Raw genomic sequence first — 16,901 nt, forward strand, 5'->3', positions numbered from 1 at the left:
CCGCAAGGTGACTGACATTGTTACAATGGGAGAGTGGACTAAAAGCCACCTGAAGGGCTTGAAGCATGTGTGCAATTCAATGGGTGCTTAGCTATAGAAATTATAACTAAGAACGAAATTTCAGTATATCTTGGTTGATATTTATGACAAATCTGTTTCAACCTCCTTAAATTATAGCCTTCAGCAACCTGGGAATACTTGAACTGTCCTTGTGTCAGACATTCTTTATGAACCCTGTAAAAGTTCCTTTATAACTTTCATGTTTCTTCCGTTTTCTCCATTCTGGCGGCTCTATATAATGCCTTGCGGGTAATGAAGTTTCAATGACAGCCAGTGTTTTGTATGTGCTGGCTGCTTGTCCTATCCCTGTGCTGTTCTTTGTTCACCTATAACACATACAAAATGCGACCGTTACCACTCTTCTATGGCTACCATGCTTTTGATGTGTGATGGAGCTGTTATGTATAGAAGCCATCTGAATATGATTTACATATGTGAAACATGAATTCTTTATCTGTATTTACGTTACTTTGTTACAGAATGGTCTTCCACAAGGTATGGCGGTGTCAACACCACCACCGAAACAAAATGACTGCACGGCGCACCACTGACTGCCCAGCAAAACTCGACATAAAAATTAAGAAAGTGAACCCTGACACCCAAAGAAATGATAAGTATTTGTGCAGAAGCACTCCCCTCCCAGCTGTGATCAAATTGGCCACAACACATAATCACAGCACAGAATGTGCTGACTCACTAAAGTTACTGCGTGCCAGCCCAGAAACAAGGGCCGCATTCTATGCATATTTCGAGGCTGGTTTCACGCCTGCAGCTGCCATTCGACACCACGAGGAGGCACTGGCAATGGAAGACAACAGCTACATTTTGCTTACCAACAGTATGGTGAACCCACAACAAAGGACTGTTTATTACTGGCACCAAGAATGGAGGCGAGCAAAGTATGGCTCCATAAGAAATCCTCTTCCGAAACTCCAAGAAAAGTTGGCAGACTATACAGCACAAGGTAAGATTTCGTACCAGCTGTCGAACTGAACATGAAGTGAGAACAGTACCAAATCAAAAAGGTAATTTTGAACAGCATCTGAATCAAGAACAAAACCTGAACAAAAAAAAGTAATGTCTACTGGTTTGGGACTAAATGGATGAAGCATTTTCAGTAGCGTAGGGCACGGAAACGCATTATGCAAAGCAAAACAGCTTTCCTTGCACACAATCCATGAAAACCGCACAATTTCTTAGTGCCCTTAAAATTGGCCAATTTTCACTGCTTTTGAAATTTCAGTGTTGTTAAAATTTTTATCACGAAATAAATACATAACGCAGCTGCACATTTTTTGCATTAATTTGCAAGAAACTATTTCAAGGTTTGTCTGAAAATTGTTCTGCTTCATCACCATAGCTACAATGGTCCCAAAAAGCCACCAATCTGGGGGTCAGGGACGTGCTTGCTCAAAAAGCAAAGTTTGGCAATTAAAAAGAAAATGTTCTAGGCGATATAGATCTAAGTTTCCTTGGGCTAGTACTAACAGCATAAGATTACTAACAAAATGCTTGGGGGTGTACAATGTTTTAGTTTTGGAGTGACAAGTCTTCAATAATTTCTTTGTTGCGGTATCTCCAACAGCTTCTGTAATTTCGTACCAGATTTCAGAGTTTTGCATGTCAGTGTACTTTTCTAATGAGCCATAAAAAGAGATGACTATTTAAACTGACTGGTATTAGCGGTGAGAATTAGGAGTGGCGCCCTCTCGCGAGTGACGTCACGGCCAGGATGCCGCTCGCTCCGGCTCGCTCGGCTGCCGCGCGCGCTCGTTCCCTTCGTGTATGCTTGGGGTATGAGTGGCTCGAGCCGTACGTATTGAAGAATACGTCGGCTTATTTCAGCTGCCATACCTTAACCACAGTTTCTTCTTCAAAAGCGTGTGAGTCGAGAAACTTTGCGGCTTGGATATCGCAAGCTAAGTAGCGTTAAAGGGGCCTACTAGGTTTTGCAATGCATATATGCGCCGTGTCTATCGGTAAATCTTGACTAAAAAAATAATATCTGCAAATTCAACGTGCGAAGTTGCGTATGATGCTTCGCTAAACACTTAACATTCCTTTAGTATTTAGCTATGAGAGGCATACGTATAGAAGAAAAATTTGGTAATTGGCGTCAACATGTTATCCGATGTTAGAAAGACGCTGCCCAGCGAAGCTGTCATCATGATTCCTATTACTCTGGTGTGTTCTATTCAAGTATGGCCATTAATTAATGCGTAAAAAATAGTTAGGCGCGCATTTCTTATGAAAAAGTTTGCTGCTACTTTCATCCCCCTCTAAAACAGGCCCCCAAAATACGAATTGCTCATGGCTGCTAACACGACGGCGCGTCATGTAGAGTATTTACATAGTTAATTCACAAACACCATAGTAGCAATCACCTGAGAGAAAAGTTTCGTTGTTAAGATCGAGAGCCACTCAATTGAAAGTGCTGAAATATTTCATAGTGGCCCTCAGTAGCCTTTATCGACAATATGGCACACCCCTGATCACGTAACGGTAGCAATCGACTGTCCGTATGGCGAGGCACGCTATGTTCGTGAAACCCATCAGTTCACTACAACTTCGAATTAAAACCATAAAGCAATTTTTTACAGCGCCAACTGGATTGGCTAAAGTATTCTCGAGCTACTACACCGCAGCTTAGATTGCCTACAAAAGGAAAATTCAAGCACCTTCTGTCTCACCATGTCTTGATCCAGTGTTATTTAATTATACAAACGGATAACTATTCGCTTCGTCGGTACATAAAAGAGAACCTTGCAGGCTAAATTAAGTTTGCTCCAATCCAATCGCAAACATTCATAAAGAAAGCACCACAAGCCTTGCATATACTTTCACTTGATTTCTGACCCTCCACCGGGGGAATTTCGATATCTTCAATATGTCCCATACTACTAGTCATTGACGCTTCGACTTCTTTCTGGCTGCAGCTATGCGGTCCAGCAGGCATACTTCACTAAAAAAATTGGGCCGAGCAGCCTGTGTCAGTTCGCCAAACAGATTCGTCATGTATATTCCTCATGCAACAAGCACCAGTAAATTTCTCAAGTGAGTTTGATTTGATTTGATTTATTAATTTCCATTTACACACACGCATGTACAGAGGATAGGTAAATGGAGGTGGATGAGGAAAAAAAGCCGCACCAACGCGGCTTGAGGTAACCTCAGCCCCTTAGGTACAATATGGCTGCATGGGGTAACACATCAAGCGTCATATAAATTACATTTATATAGTGGCCATAAAACATTGCAGTTATACTATATATGAAAGAACAGTGAAATATTTCCACAATAACAATGCAAAACACACTGCGGCATTGAAATAAATAAATGGCATACACTTAATTGGTAACATAGACAAAAAAAGAGGAACATAACATACATTATTAATCATTAACAAACGCGCTCTAAAGAGGTGAGTTGAACGTGTAGCACGGAAAAGGGAATATATATATTGGTACATTCCTATTTGTACTCTGTAAATAGCTGTAAACCAATTCATTAACTTTACTTCAAATTTCCGCCGCTTAAAAAAAAGAAACACGTGAAGAACCGCCTAATGTTGACAAGCAGTTAAAGAAGCAAGTGATTCGCGTAGAATCTAAGCTCCAGTATTAGTTAAGTCCCCGTGCTACTGCCGAGCGTTTCTGGGAGGAAATGCAAAAATTCGATATTATACCATGAACTACTCGTCGTGAGCAAACCTGTTTTAGCGGAATAAAATCAACGTAACTGCTGTAGAATTCATATATATAGCCGGCTTTGTGACATACTTGTTGCACCGCGGCAGGTATGGTATCATAACTGGATTCCTATAGGCTATGCTTTTGCGATTGTCTATCTGCGTATGAAAAACTCGCAATGGGCTGGTCTGCGTCGCTTCGGCTGGCACTGTAGCGTTGCCTTCGAGAGCTGCATTGTTGTTTAAGAAATTCGCTCTTTGAATAAATGTTCGCAAAGGAAGACGTCGTAAAAATATATTTGAGACGACCACCATATAGGTATACAAGCAGAGAGAATGAGGGCAAACAAACGAAAACACCGCAGAAAGCGCCTGGACAACACCCGAACTGTAGGAGACGACAGGCGCGAGTCCGTGCTCTGACGTCATGCGAGTGGCGCGCGCAGCGCCGCTCGCGTTCGTTCTCGGGGCTAATAGGTTCAAACAGACAAAGATTAACAAAATGACAATGACTTCACTGTTCAGGGAGGGCAATTTCAATTTTAAAAAAGTCATGCGCTAGCAATACGCTACAACAGCCTGCACACTATAAAAATTTGGTGCAAAATGTAACAAATGTGTAAAACTAAATATGTTTCACATAAAAAATGGCATTGTTCTATATAAAAAAATGCATCAACCAACACGACTATTATAACATGCAAGTTCAAACTGTAATTTTAAATATCAGTGTGTTCTTTTTTAAATGGTTTAAGCTGTAACTGCAAAACGCGTTTTCCGCGAGCGAAAAATGTGATGCACGGCGAACGCCCGCGTTGCTGCCGATGCGCGAGCACCCACACGAAAAAAGGGAGCGGCTCTTCCGCGTCGCGTTTTCCGGGTTGCCAGACAATATAACTCCCAATTACATGAATTGTCTCTGTTACCGCATGTATAATATGCCCTTAAACTTACAGAACACTACAATAAAAATAAGCTTATTGTAATTAGACAGCAACATTTTTTTTCAGGAGTGTTTTTATCAAGCTTAATTTCAAGCAGCAAGATTGTGTGCGAAACTGCGACTATGCATTTTCCGCATGCCGAGAGGCCGCTGCTTGTTTACAACTTCACATAGAAAATGGAGTGTCGGCCGCTTACTACCGAGCAGAAGAGGCGATTGTTACTATTAAGGGGGATGCTGATACTGAAGCAAGAACAAATGCGAGTCAGGAGGTCTATGTGGGTGCGGTCTGCATGGTTGAGAAGAAAGCAAGAGAGCGAGTACCATACACTGGTAATATTTCAAATTGTCTTGCCAGCAATAGCGATGAGACACGACGCTTCTCCACTTCAGTTATTAGAACCTCGTTGAAGATTGCTTTGTCCATTTTAGGTGAACACGGTGCGCGAACAAAATGAGGGTAGCACGTGTTTTCTTTGACGCACGCGTCAGTTCTGCCGAGAGAGAGAGAAATAAACTTTTATTTGAAGTAGTGATTTGTCAGTCGAGGTGGGAGGGTCCCTTATTCCAGGAACCCTCTGGCTTGGATCGCCCTCCGGGCCTGGGCGATGAGTTCGCGCTGGTCGACCATGTCCGGCTTGGAGATCGCAGCCTCCCACATTTCAGTGAGGAGGTTTGGGTCTGCGTCTGTTGCTATTAGTTGTGGCGCTGTGATGCTTGTTCGGGCATTCTTGCATTGCATGAGGAGGTGCGCCAGGGTGTCTGGCACGTTGCAGTGTGGACAGATGTAGGTGTATAGCGTCGGGTGGAAATGATGCAGTAAGCTTCCGTGGGTAAAGGTATTGTTCTGGAGTCACCTGTAGTCGGTGCCTTCGTTTCTTGTTAGTTTTGGATGTGGTGGAGGGTAGACCCTGCGTCCAAGGCAATAGTGTTGTAGCAGTGCTTGGTAAGTTAAGGGTATTGTTTCCGTTTCCTCCTCTGACTTGGGTGGGTGGGACCTGTCTAGAATGTCGTGCGGGGAAGCCCGGTTGATGCTTGCGCGGGCCACGGTGTGTGCCGCTTCATTCCCCTCGATTCCCTCGTGTCCCGGAACCCACATGACGCAGGTGTAAGGGGGAGGAGTATCGCCACGTTTCAGTAAGTTGATCGCTTTGATGGAGATGCTGCCCTTCATGTAGTTGCATGCCGCTGTTTGAGAGTCGGTGAAGACCACTATGGCATCTCGCTTGTATGGGTGGCGAGTGCTATAGCGGCCTCCTCAGCTGTCTCCGCGCGTTTGGCGAGAATTGTCGCCAACGCCAGTGTCGTCCCCCTGTAGTCTGTCACGCTGATGGCGAAGGTGTTTCGGCCAATACTTGGCTGCATCCACGTAGCGCGCCTGTGGGTCGTTACGGTGCTTGTGTCTGATGGCGTTTACCCTCGCGAGTCGTCTGCCCCGATGGTGTTCTGGATGCATGTTCAGAACTTGTAGACATTCTTGCAGCTTCGATGTGATCTTTTCCTTGCGTTCTCCATCGTGTTCTAGATTGGTTGCGTATCCTGTGCGTCGGAGAATTGCTCGGCCTGTGGTTGTGAGCTTGAGTCTCTCGATCTGGTTGATGAGGTGGGCTTTCGCAAGTTCTTCCCAGGAGTTGTGAACTCCCATGCGAAGCAATCGGTCAGTGGAGGCGGTTGTCGGTAGTCCTAGGGCGAGCTTCGTGGCCTTTCTTATTAGAAGGTTTAGCTTTTGTTTCTCGGCTGTCTTCAGGTTGAGGTAAGGAGTTCCGTATGTAATGCGGCTCTAAAGGAGGGCTTGTACCATTTGCAAAGTGTTGTGCTCTTTGAGGCCATTGCGGCGATCGGCCACCCGTCGTATCAGATGAGTAAGCTGTGCCACGGTGTTGTGTAGCCTGGGGAGTGTGGCGGAGCCGAATCCGTCCTTGTGTATTGTGGGGATGTGTGACTCTCACGCCTCCCCTGAGATCTAGTTTTCCCGCATAGCTCGTCTCCTGCAGGGCGGCTTTGCCCGCCGCGTGGCCTAGCGCCCGCGGCGGTCGGAGTGGTTGAAGCGCGGTGCGAGAGATGGCGCGAGTGTCGCGCCGCTGCGGGGTGACTTGGGCGCAGGGGAGGACAGGTTGGCTCTTTCCCGGCGGGTCGGAAAACAGCGTGGACATTCCGCGCGCGCGGCGACCCATGTGACTGCGAGACCGCCTTGCGTGGCCGCCTTCAAACGCGCCACCGTTGGCATGACCGAACACGCGAACGACCAGGCGTTGGGATCCAGCATGGGGCGAACATATTCGCTTGTTTTCCGGTCGCGGTGAGTCGGACTTCCAGATTTGTTGCGCGCCCATCGGCATGTTTTGTGGATAGCAACTCCGCTAGCAGGCATTGATCTATGAAAGGTGCAATAAATGCCCTTGTGATTGTTTGCACTACTGTGTTGTCGTTCCTTTGTCCCAAGAGCACGGGAGGAGAACCCTACATCTGGCGCCCAACGTGGGGCTCTTGGGGCATCGGATGATAGATTTAACAGTTTTGCTTCGTTTGAGACCTTTGTTTGAACTGAAGCGTAGGCCTAGCATGGCTTTTGATCGCTAGAGTCGGCGGCGTGCTTTCTTGAGCGAGGCGATGGTGGCTGTAGTGTGTTTGAACATGTCAACATGCTAAGCCTTTCCGCAAGTGTTCTTTTAATGACATTCGTCAATACGAGAGCCACGTGGTCTGCATCCTGGGAGAACGAGGCTGAGCGCCCGCGGAGCAGTGGCAAGCCTGAAGCGAGTGATTAGGGAAGCCTCGTGGGTGGTCCGAATTTCTTATGTAACTAGCTTCTTCTATCTCTTTGACTCTGATGAAGTCGCGGCTCTGGGAGCCGGGTGGCCACGGGCCATGGATGCCACTACGGGCTGACTGGTATTGCGGCCTGTCACCGGGCGCTCCGACACCGTCTGGGACGGTGGGCACCGTGAACTCGGATGCTGTGTGCACCGAGCGGAGTAGGACCACCTCACAGAGCTGACGTCTCCTCGTGGCTGCCTGTTTTGCGCTCATTTTGGGTGTTGTTTTTGGATGCCGGTTGTTGTCAGGGTAGTGACGCTTTAGGCCTAAGGCTTTATGAAGCTGCCTTTCGCACGTGGAGGGACACAACCTGGGGGACCGTGGCGTTGAGGTGTTGCAATTTGCTTCTCTCATTCTATTTTGCCTCGCACGAATTGAAATTACTCGTTCGACTCAAGGAAGTGAGCTTCGTTCACGTGAACTTAGCATCTGAGTAGCTGCCCGATCTTTGCTAGCCGAGTTGAACATCGTACCACGTGGGCGATGCGCATGCAGAATTCCTCTCCCTTGCACTACTGTAGTGTTTGCCGAGTGTGTTGAGTTTACGCAGCGTGATTGAAGTCACTGCTGGTTTGCCGTCACCTGCACATCGTCTGCGCTGCTGCCCCGGACTACGATCGAGCCACCCCGGGCGACGGTGATGCTGTGGCCAGTTCGTCGCAGCGACTTCGGCGGCCTCCTGTATCCAACTCACAACCCTCGGCGGCGGACAAAAGAGCCGGTGGTCACCGACAGCTACACCGGCTCTTGCCAGCAGGGCGCGTCGGCGCGAGCGACGCTTGCTCGTACCGACTACTGCGTCGTCGTCTCCGGAGTCCTGGCCTGGAATCGTGCCGTTGAGTTTACAAAGCTGCTGCTGTGACCGGCAGACGCCAGCGGTGTACCCATGGACAATGTCGGCTCGCATGCTATGGACAGCGTGTGGACATTTCCTCAGCGCGGCCACTGTTGCATGTACTATCTTGTTCGCGAAGTACGGTTTGATGTTAGACTGTGTCACATGTCTCGCCGGAATATGCAGTGATTTAAGGTTGGGGGGATGTGGGGATGCGTGACTCTCACGCCTCCACTGAGATCTAGTTTTCCCGCATAACTCGTCTCCCGCAGGGCGGCTTCGTCTGCCGCGTGGCCAAGCGCCCGCGGAGGTCAGAGTGGTTGAAGCGTGGTGCGAGAGATGGCGCGAGTGTCACGCCGCTGCGGAGTGACTTGGGCGCAGGGGAGGACAGGTTGGCTCTTTCCCGGCGGGTCTGAAAACAGCGTGGACATTCCGCACGCGCGGCGACACATGCGACTGCGAGACCGCCTCACGTGGCCGCCTTTGAACGCGCCACCGTTGGCGTGACCAAACACGCGAACGACCAGGCGTTCGGATCCAGCATGGGGCGAACATATTCGCTCGTTTTCCGGTCGCGGTGAGTCGGACTTCTAGATTTGTCGCGCGCCCATCGGCATGTTTTGTGGATAGCAACTCGGCTAGCAGGCATTGATCTATGAAAGATGCAATAAGTGCCCTTGTGATTGTTTGCACTACTGTGTTGTCGTTCCTTTGTCCCATGAGCACGGGAGGAGAACCCTACAGTATATGGACCCCGAGGACTCGAAGTGAGTCGACCTTCGGTATTGGTACTCCCTGAAGAAGGACTTGTGGGTCCTGGCTTGGGGGCCGGCCCCGGGTGCATGCCCCGAGTGCTAACAGCTCGGATTTATCTGGAGCACAGTGGAGGCCGCAAGTGTTGAGGTACTGTTTGATGATGTTGACCGCCTCCTGAAGACGGGCCTCCTGTTCACCCGTGCTCGCGCCTCTCGTCCATAGTGTTATATCACCTGCATATAGAGCATGGAATATCCCTGGGACGCTGTCTAGGAGGCGGGGAAGTTTGAGGAGGGCCACGTTGAAGAGGAGTGGCGAGACTACCGAACCTTGTGGCGTACCCCTGTTAGGTAGGTGAAATGTCTTGCTCCGGAGGTTGGCATTCCCCACCGTGGCCGTACGTTTGGTGAGGAAAGCGCGAGTGTAGGCGTATGTATTGGCACCGCAGCGGATATCTTCTAGGTTACGGAGAATGGCTTCATGGCTCACGTTATCAAAGGCGCCCTTTACGTCTAGCGCTAGAATGGAAGACTTGCTGTGTTTGCTCAAATGGTCAAGAATATCTTCCTTTAGCTGGAAGAGGACATCCTCTGTGGAGAGCATCTGGCGGAAGCCGAACATGGTGTGCGGATAGCAATCGCTTGCCTCGAGATGTGTGGTGAGCCGCTCGTTGACCATGTGTTCAAATAGTTTCCCGGCGCAGGACGTAAGGGAAATGGGGCGGAGATTTGCGATGGAGATGGGTTTGTTTGGCTTTGGTACCATGGTTGCCTCCGAGTGTTTCCAGGCTGTTGGTAGCTCGCCCTTAAAGCAGCAGTCGTTATAGTACCGAAGGAGAGCCGTCAACGCCCGAGGGGGTAGCTGTCGAAGGTGCTTGTTGGTGACTCTGTCTTTGCCCGGGCTCGTATTGCGTGTTAGCCTAGAGAGGGCCGCCTGCAACTCTGCCTGTGTGAAAGGCCGATCTAGCTCTTCGTTTGGCGCTCCTTAGTACTCCCTGGGGGTGGAAAGTTTGGTGGCAGTGGTTTGCGGGTTAGCTGAGCTGTGTAGCTTCGTCTGAAGTTCTTGGAGTAGCTGTTCCTCTGTGCCGCATAGTTGTGGATTAGTCGGTGAATTGTATGTCTTTGTTGGGTTTTGGTGTTAGTGTCGTCAACCAGGGATCGAAGTATGTGCCAAGTCTTCTTTGTGCTGAGGGTTCCTTGAAGTGGGTTGCAGAAGGATCGCCAGTTCTGACTCGCTAGCTGTTCAGCGTACTCCTGTGCCTGCATGCTTAATAGGGCGATTCGGCGCTGAAGCTTGCGGTTGAGATTTTGGCGGTGCCATCGTTTGAGGAGCAATCGTCGAGCCTCCCGTAAGTGCAGTAGGTGGTTATCGACCGCCAGATTGTCCTCGTCTAGTTGAATTGTCCTGGTGTGGCCGTCAGCCGCACCTATGATACCGTTTAGCCAAGCTTCAACGTCTTTGATGTCCGAATTGTTGTCAAGCTCATTCCTACGCGCATTCCAGTCGTGAGTCGCGCTTTTCCTGTCTTGTGCGCACGGTGAGATTGTTCAACCTCGATTTGAATTATGTGGTGATCGCTCCCTAGTGTGTCCGGGAGCCGGGTCCACGTGGCCTTTCGCACGTCTCGAGTGAACTTGAGGTCAGGATTGGTGTCCCTCGACACGCTGTTGCCCACTCGGGTGGGTTGGAGCAGGTCATTCCATAAAGTAAAACCGTGCTGCTGTGCGGTGTCATGAACCCATGCCTCTTTCTTGGTGGTATTGGGGTAGCCCCAGGCCGCGTGTGGGGCGATAAAGTAACCTACTATAACAAGCCGGTTGCTGTTAGCGTTCTTGCGAAGGTCCCGGACGAAGTGGTCGTAGTGGAGTAGCTGCTCCCGCGGCGGGCTGTAGAGATTGGCCAGGTATAGGCTCTGTTGTGTCGTGCGAGTCGGCAACACCTCCACTATGGTGTGTTTGATTTCAGTGTCTTGAATTTCGTGAGGCTGTGCGGTTAGTGTCTTCTTTATTTATTTATTTATTTATTTCACGTACTTTCAAGGCCCGAAGGCGTTACAGAAAGGAGTGGAGTCAAAACAAGAAGTAATGCAGTAAAAAATAAAAATAAAAAATACAAACAAGTATTAACAAAAAATTTGCAAAAGATATTAACAAAAGGCATTCTGAACGGCGGTTTTGAAGTTAGTAGGGTCGGTGATGAGTGCGATTGAGGCGGGAAGGCGATTCCAGTCCGTGCTTGTCCTGGGGATGAATGAGTCACTGTACCGGTTAGTACGGCACAATGGCACCCCGATTTTAAGGCTGTGGTCAGTGCGGGCAGAAATATATGACGGAGGAGTAAGAAGGGTCTCTTTTAAAAGGGGGTTCAAGTGAAAAACTTTGTGAAAAAGGGAGAGACGGGAAGATTTGCGGCGTGACGAAAGATCAGGTAAGTTAAGAGTTCGTTTCATTGAAGAAATACTTGCATAGCGAGAATAATTAGATAATATAAAGCGTGCACTGCGGTTTTGAATACTTTCAAGAGAAGAAACTAATGACGACTGAGTCGGATCCCAAATGGCTGACAAGAATTGCGGTGCGGGCAGTGTGTGTTATGTCGTTGTAGCCGGGGAGCTATAGGATCTGCAATTCCAGTGCCACACTCCGCATTTGGCACTGGAATTGCAGATCCTATAGTTCTGCCGTGAGAAACAAAAAATAGCGCCAAAGAGGTTCTGTCGAGATGCGCAGAGAGCAGGGCCATATGGTGGCAAAAAAAAAAAAATGCCACGTGACTTACCTGAACTCTGATTGGCGGACATGATGCGCAACACACTTTTTTCTACTCCGAGCAGCAGCACGTAGCGGTGCGATTTCGTGACGGATCATGCTGGGCACGCATCAAAATGATGCGTGCGTCCCACCATCCGCGCGTCAATCGCGCCTGAAATCGCGCCATGCGGTTCCGCCTTTACAGTGGTCATCCACACTTGGCTTTGTGCTGTCTTGTTTCTCAGGCTGTTTTAAATTTTCTTGCTGCTAACACCTAGAAAGCTTTTCTGGCAGTTTACTCGGTGATCCCTTCTTAAAGCCACGGTGATGCGGACAAACCATTGCCACAAATAAATGTTTCTCCTCAAAGCCAGACTTACTTAGTTGTGGGTAGAAAGTGAGATTGCATTACTTGGCATGTAGAATTGAAGCAGCATTGTATCTTTTTACAAAGTGGTACATGAGTGCATTCGCACATTGTCAAAAAAGAATGAGTAGTTTTCTGAGTTTGTGAGACATAAGACGACAATTTTTTTGTGTGTGTATGTGGGTGTGTGTGAATTTCTTAGTGAGTGCCTTAAACGTTATCTATGTGATTGTGTTGCATGCTTTCTTATTGCATTATAAACATTGAGATCCACAAGAAGTGAGGCATGCCTTTATTTTTGCATAAATAGTCCATACTGTTTTTCTTACCTTTTAACAGCTTAAAACGCTCTGCAAAAAATGACGTAATATTGGCTTATTTTGTCTATGTTGGATTTCATGCAATTTTGCATTCCTTTCGAGAACAATACAAACAGCCATGCCTGTATTTTTTTCTTTCTTGGAGTTAAAAAAAATGAGAAAGCTGCCCTTGGATCTCCTTGTGCACAGTTGTGAGGCCTCTATTCTCTTGCACGCCAAAAGCATTTGGGTCCCCAATTATGAACCTATGATTTGCAGTGGTGAACATTAGGATCTGTCGGATGCCAGTAATTACCAATTTAAATCCCGCTATTAACACACTCGATGAAAACACTAAGAGGCATGTTCCTATCACAAAATTAGTCCAGCCAGAGCACAAGGCAACACTTTGTAAAAATTGAGATTAGCAATAGTATTCAGCCATTCAAAATGCATTGGTGTTACGCTGTTTTAGCACCTTAGGTGCCACTTCACCATTGCCTACATTTTGTTGCTGCAAAATGTAAAGAAAGAATGAAACTACTTTTATCCTCTTTTTTACATATATATATATATATATATATATATATATATATATATATATATATATATATATTGTAGTATAGTGTCGCCCCCTGTCAGGTCTATGCGTCATCGCACATGTATGTTTTGTAGTCGTTTAGCTAGATGGCGCACCCCCCTTCTGTCATGTGATGAGCATTGGACCAATCGGGAGGTGTCATCTGGCGTGTGAACCCTTTATTAGCAATAAACGGCCGCGAGTTGACTCAGTCTTCGTTCTGGTTTTCATCAGGAGCAGTTAGCTCCGTGTCTCCCTCTCTGCGTCGGCGCTCGCCGCGCGTTCGCTGGCCGGGGGCCCCCACTTGCCTGCCACTGCCGACACATCTTTTGGCGACGAGGATGGGATTCCCGCTGCGGTTCCGACCGAAGCCCCGGGAAACCAACGAGCTTCATAGGTGAAGCATCTCTTGCGTGTCTGCACGGCCGGCAAACGTCGCCGACGCACTTGGCGTCGCGAGGCTTCCGAGCCTAGGCCTACTCGCCCCCTTGTTCTTCCGTGCCCCATTCCTGCGGCGAGCTCCGGCTTGCCTCCTGCACTGCCTCCTGCACGATACCTGGCATGGCTTTTACGGCAAACCTTCCCGTTTTTCTTGAAGTGCCCGGCCCACCGTTAATTCCCTGGTATCGCTGGGAAAAAATTTTTCAGGCCCACCTCGAAGCGGCCGGCGGCGGCGACTGGACGGACGCACGACGAGCGTCCGCGCTCGTCAGCGCTCTCGGGCGTGAGGGACAACGGAAGCACTTTGCAGCCGAGGAGCAGGAAGCAGCAAGGCAGTTAACTAGCGCAGCGTCAGCTTCAAGCGAAGCAGAAAGGCAGTCGACCGGCGCAGCGTCAACGTCAAGTGATGCGGTCCCGCCAGCGTCAGAGTTTCCGAGACTCTTGCAGCGGCTTGACCGGCTGTTCGCCGCGTCAACAAATGTCCTGGCGGAACGGCACGAATTCACCAGCCGAAAGCAGTTCAAGGGAGAAGGATTCCTGGAATTCGTGACCGCATTGAAGGAGAAGGCGGTACAGTGCAACTTCGGCACAAGCTATGACGAGCGCGTCCGAGACCAAATCATACATGGGGTAGCAAACGTCAGCGTTCGCGAAAAGTTGCTGGCTCATAGCAAAACCCTGTCCCTGGACAAGGCAGAAGAAATTGGACGGTCGTTATAAGCCCTGCATCGAGCGAACCGCGCGTTCGACTCGGAGAAAATACAGAGAATCGAGGCAGCTCAACTTGGCGCTCCATCGACGAGCCAAGATGGCCGACTTCTTCCGGGGAGCCGCCAAGATGGCCGACGTAGTCCAGGCGGCCATGAAGATGTCCGACTTCTTCCGAGAAGCCGCCTAGACGTCCGACTTCTTCCGAGAAGCCGCCAAGACGACGGACTTCTTCCGAGAGGCCGCCAAGAGGGCCGACATTTCACACATGGCTCCTCCGGGAACCGTGGTGCATGCGATCGGTGTGGCAGCACGAAACATATTGCCACATACAGGAATTGTCCCGCAAGGAACCGGCGGTGCAACGCCTGCCACACGTTGGGCCATTTTGCATCAGTATGCTGAAAAACCCGTACTGTTCAGCACGTCTCTTCCGCAGAGACGCTGTCTTCAGCTTCCGCAGGAGAGCCGTCCGCGTCTGTCTTGACGGTGAGCACTTTGGAAGCTAAAAGGGATTTACAAGTTCCGGTCGTAGTTAACGGCGTCTCCATGCGACTGCCGGTGGATACGGGAGCGTCTCTCATTGATGACGGCCGAAGATTTTGGAAAGTACTTTGGTCGACAGCCCAGACTGTCACAAACAACAGTGGGCTTGAAACATTTTTCCAAGCAACGCATCGACATTCAAGGCCTGTTTCAAGCCACTGTCCAGTTTTTCCAAAGGTCATGCTCCGTCACGTTCCACCTAACGACTACAGGAACATCACTGCTGGGTTTAGACGCCATCCAGCGTTTGGCCATACAGATCGACGGTACGTCGCTGACATGTCGTCTATCATCGCTTCCTTCAGTACAGAGCCCCACAGGTGTGCCTCTGGGTTATGATCACCTCTCCAGTGACGAGTTCGGTCTCGTCAACAACTTTGTGCACCGAATTCATCGGCAGCAAGATGCGAAACCAGTATCTTGAAAGTTGCGCAGACTACCCCTGGCTCTCCGTGACCAGGTCACAAATGAATTGCGACGTCTCGAGGACTGTGATGTCATCGAGCGCGTCGACGCTTCTGAGTGGGTGTCTCCACTCGTGGTGGTGCACGAGAAGGATGGAACCATGCGGCTCTGTGTAGATTCACGGGAACAGGACAGTCTTGTGCCTCAAGTTCAAGAAAGAGTCTCGCAGAAACATTGGCAAACTAAGCAGTGTGTAGACAAACGTAGAGGTGCTCAGGCAACTCGTATCAAGGTGGGAGACACCGTCAGAATTAGATTTAACAGGAAAGGAATTTTTAAGTACAGTAAACCTCGTAAAGTCAAGGCCCAGTTAGGACCATCTACTTTTCAACTCAGTGACGGGAAGACGTGGCATGTGTCCAAGTTAACCCCAGTGATGAATGATCCAACAGGTAGTACATTGTGTACAAGTGACAAAGATTTTTTGTACTCGTATTCAAACCTCGATAGTCATTCCGATGACTCGTCTGTAGTGACATCGTCTTCTCATAAGCATCAGTTAAGTATCTTGTCTGACTGTATGACTTCTGAGTCTACACAGTCAGCAGTCGTCTCTGATTCCATAGGAGAATCGGTGGCCTCCCAGGACTTGTTGGGCCGTCGAGAGGAGCTTCCTGGGCAACCCTCTCCAGCATTGAGCAACAACCTCATTCAATTGTCCAACCAGGGGGAGGGAAATAAGAGTGAGACGACTAGGTCTTTAAAGTCGACCGATACGCGTCGCAACCCCCTAAGTTCTTCTGAGGTACGCACGCGTCCTTATCGTGTCAAAAAACGGCCTCCGTGGCTTGACGATTATGTTTCTTGAATGTAGAGCGTTTTGCCGTCTTCGAAATGCCACGGCTAGGGGCCTCGTTGTGACATTTAGGAGGCAGTTCATATTTTTTGTTCACACAGGTAAAATGTGTTCCTTGTTGCGGTGCAGTGAGTTTTTTGCCGTGTTCCTTGTTGAACTTTGTTTGAGTGACTGCCTGTATCTTGTATCTGTAAGACTGGTGCGCGTGTATTTGAACTTGGGCGGCGACGGATTGAATTTGTTGTGGACTTAAGTGCGTGCTTTGTGTGCAACTGGTGCGCGTGTGTGAACATGGGGGGGGAATGAACTGAAATCGCCTTTGGACTTAAGCGCGCGTCTTGTGTGCGCGTTTCACGGTATGTTTACTTTGTTTCCAGGGGGGATGATGTAGTATAGTGTCGCCCCCTGTCAGATCTATGTGTCATCGCACATGTATGTTTTGTAGTTGTTTAGCTAGATGGCGCACCCCCCTTCTGTCATGTGATGAGCATTGGACCAATCGGGAGGTGTCATCTGGCGTATGAACCCTTTATTAGCAATAAACGGCCGAGGGTGGCCGAGTCTTCGTTCCGGTTTTCATCGGGAGCAGTTCGCTCCGAGTCTCCTTCACTGCGCCGGCGCTAGCCGCGCGTTCGCTGGTCGGGGCCCCCCGCTTGCCTGCCGCTGCCGACACAACATACATCAGTTGAAAACAGTTGAATTTCTTATGTATTCACATGTGCCTTTAGTCAATATGACGTAGAAGCTGCTCTGAATAATGTACAGTAACAATGACAGCTGTTAAAGAAATTTGAGTAAACAGTGCAATAATAGCAATTGAAAAGCTATTCTTGTAACAATGTATCAAATT

At 48.9% G+C, this 16,901-nt stretch overlaps 1 protein-coding gene across 3 annotated transcripts in view; it reads left to right on the forward strand.

Annotated features, from left to right (window-relative positions):
- Positions 1-16,901, forward strand: part of LOC139048629 (zinc finger protein ZFP2-like) — a 133,863-nt gene that overhangs the window by 5,185 nt on the left and 111,777 nt on the right. For all 3 annotated transcript variants that reach the window (XM_070523080.1, XM_070523081.1, XM_070523082.1), the window contains one exon: positions 540-1,024. In XM_070523080.1, the coding sequence (XP_070379181.1) occupies positions 540-1,024 (485 nt within the window). The remainder of the gene's footprint in view (positions 1-539; positions 1,025-16,901) is intronic.

This window comes from Dermacentor albipictus, chromosome 8 (genome assembly GCF_038994185.2).
Source record: "Dermacentor albipictus isolate Rhodes 1998 colony chromosome 8, USDA_Dalb.pri_finalv2, whole genome shotgun sequence".
Taxonomy (NCBI): Eukaryota; Metazoa; Arthropoda; class Arachnida; order Ixodida; family Ixodidae; genus Dermacentor; species Dermacentor albipictus.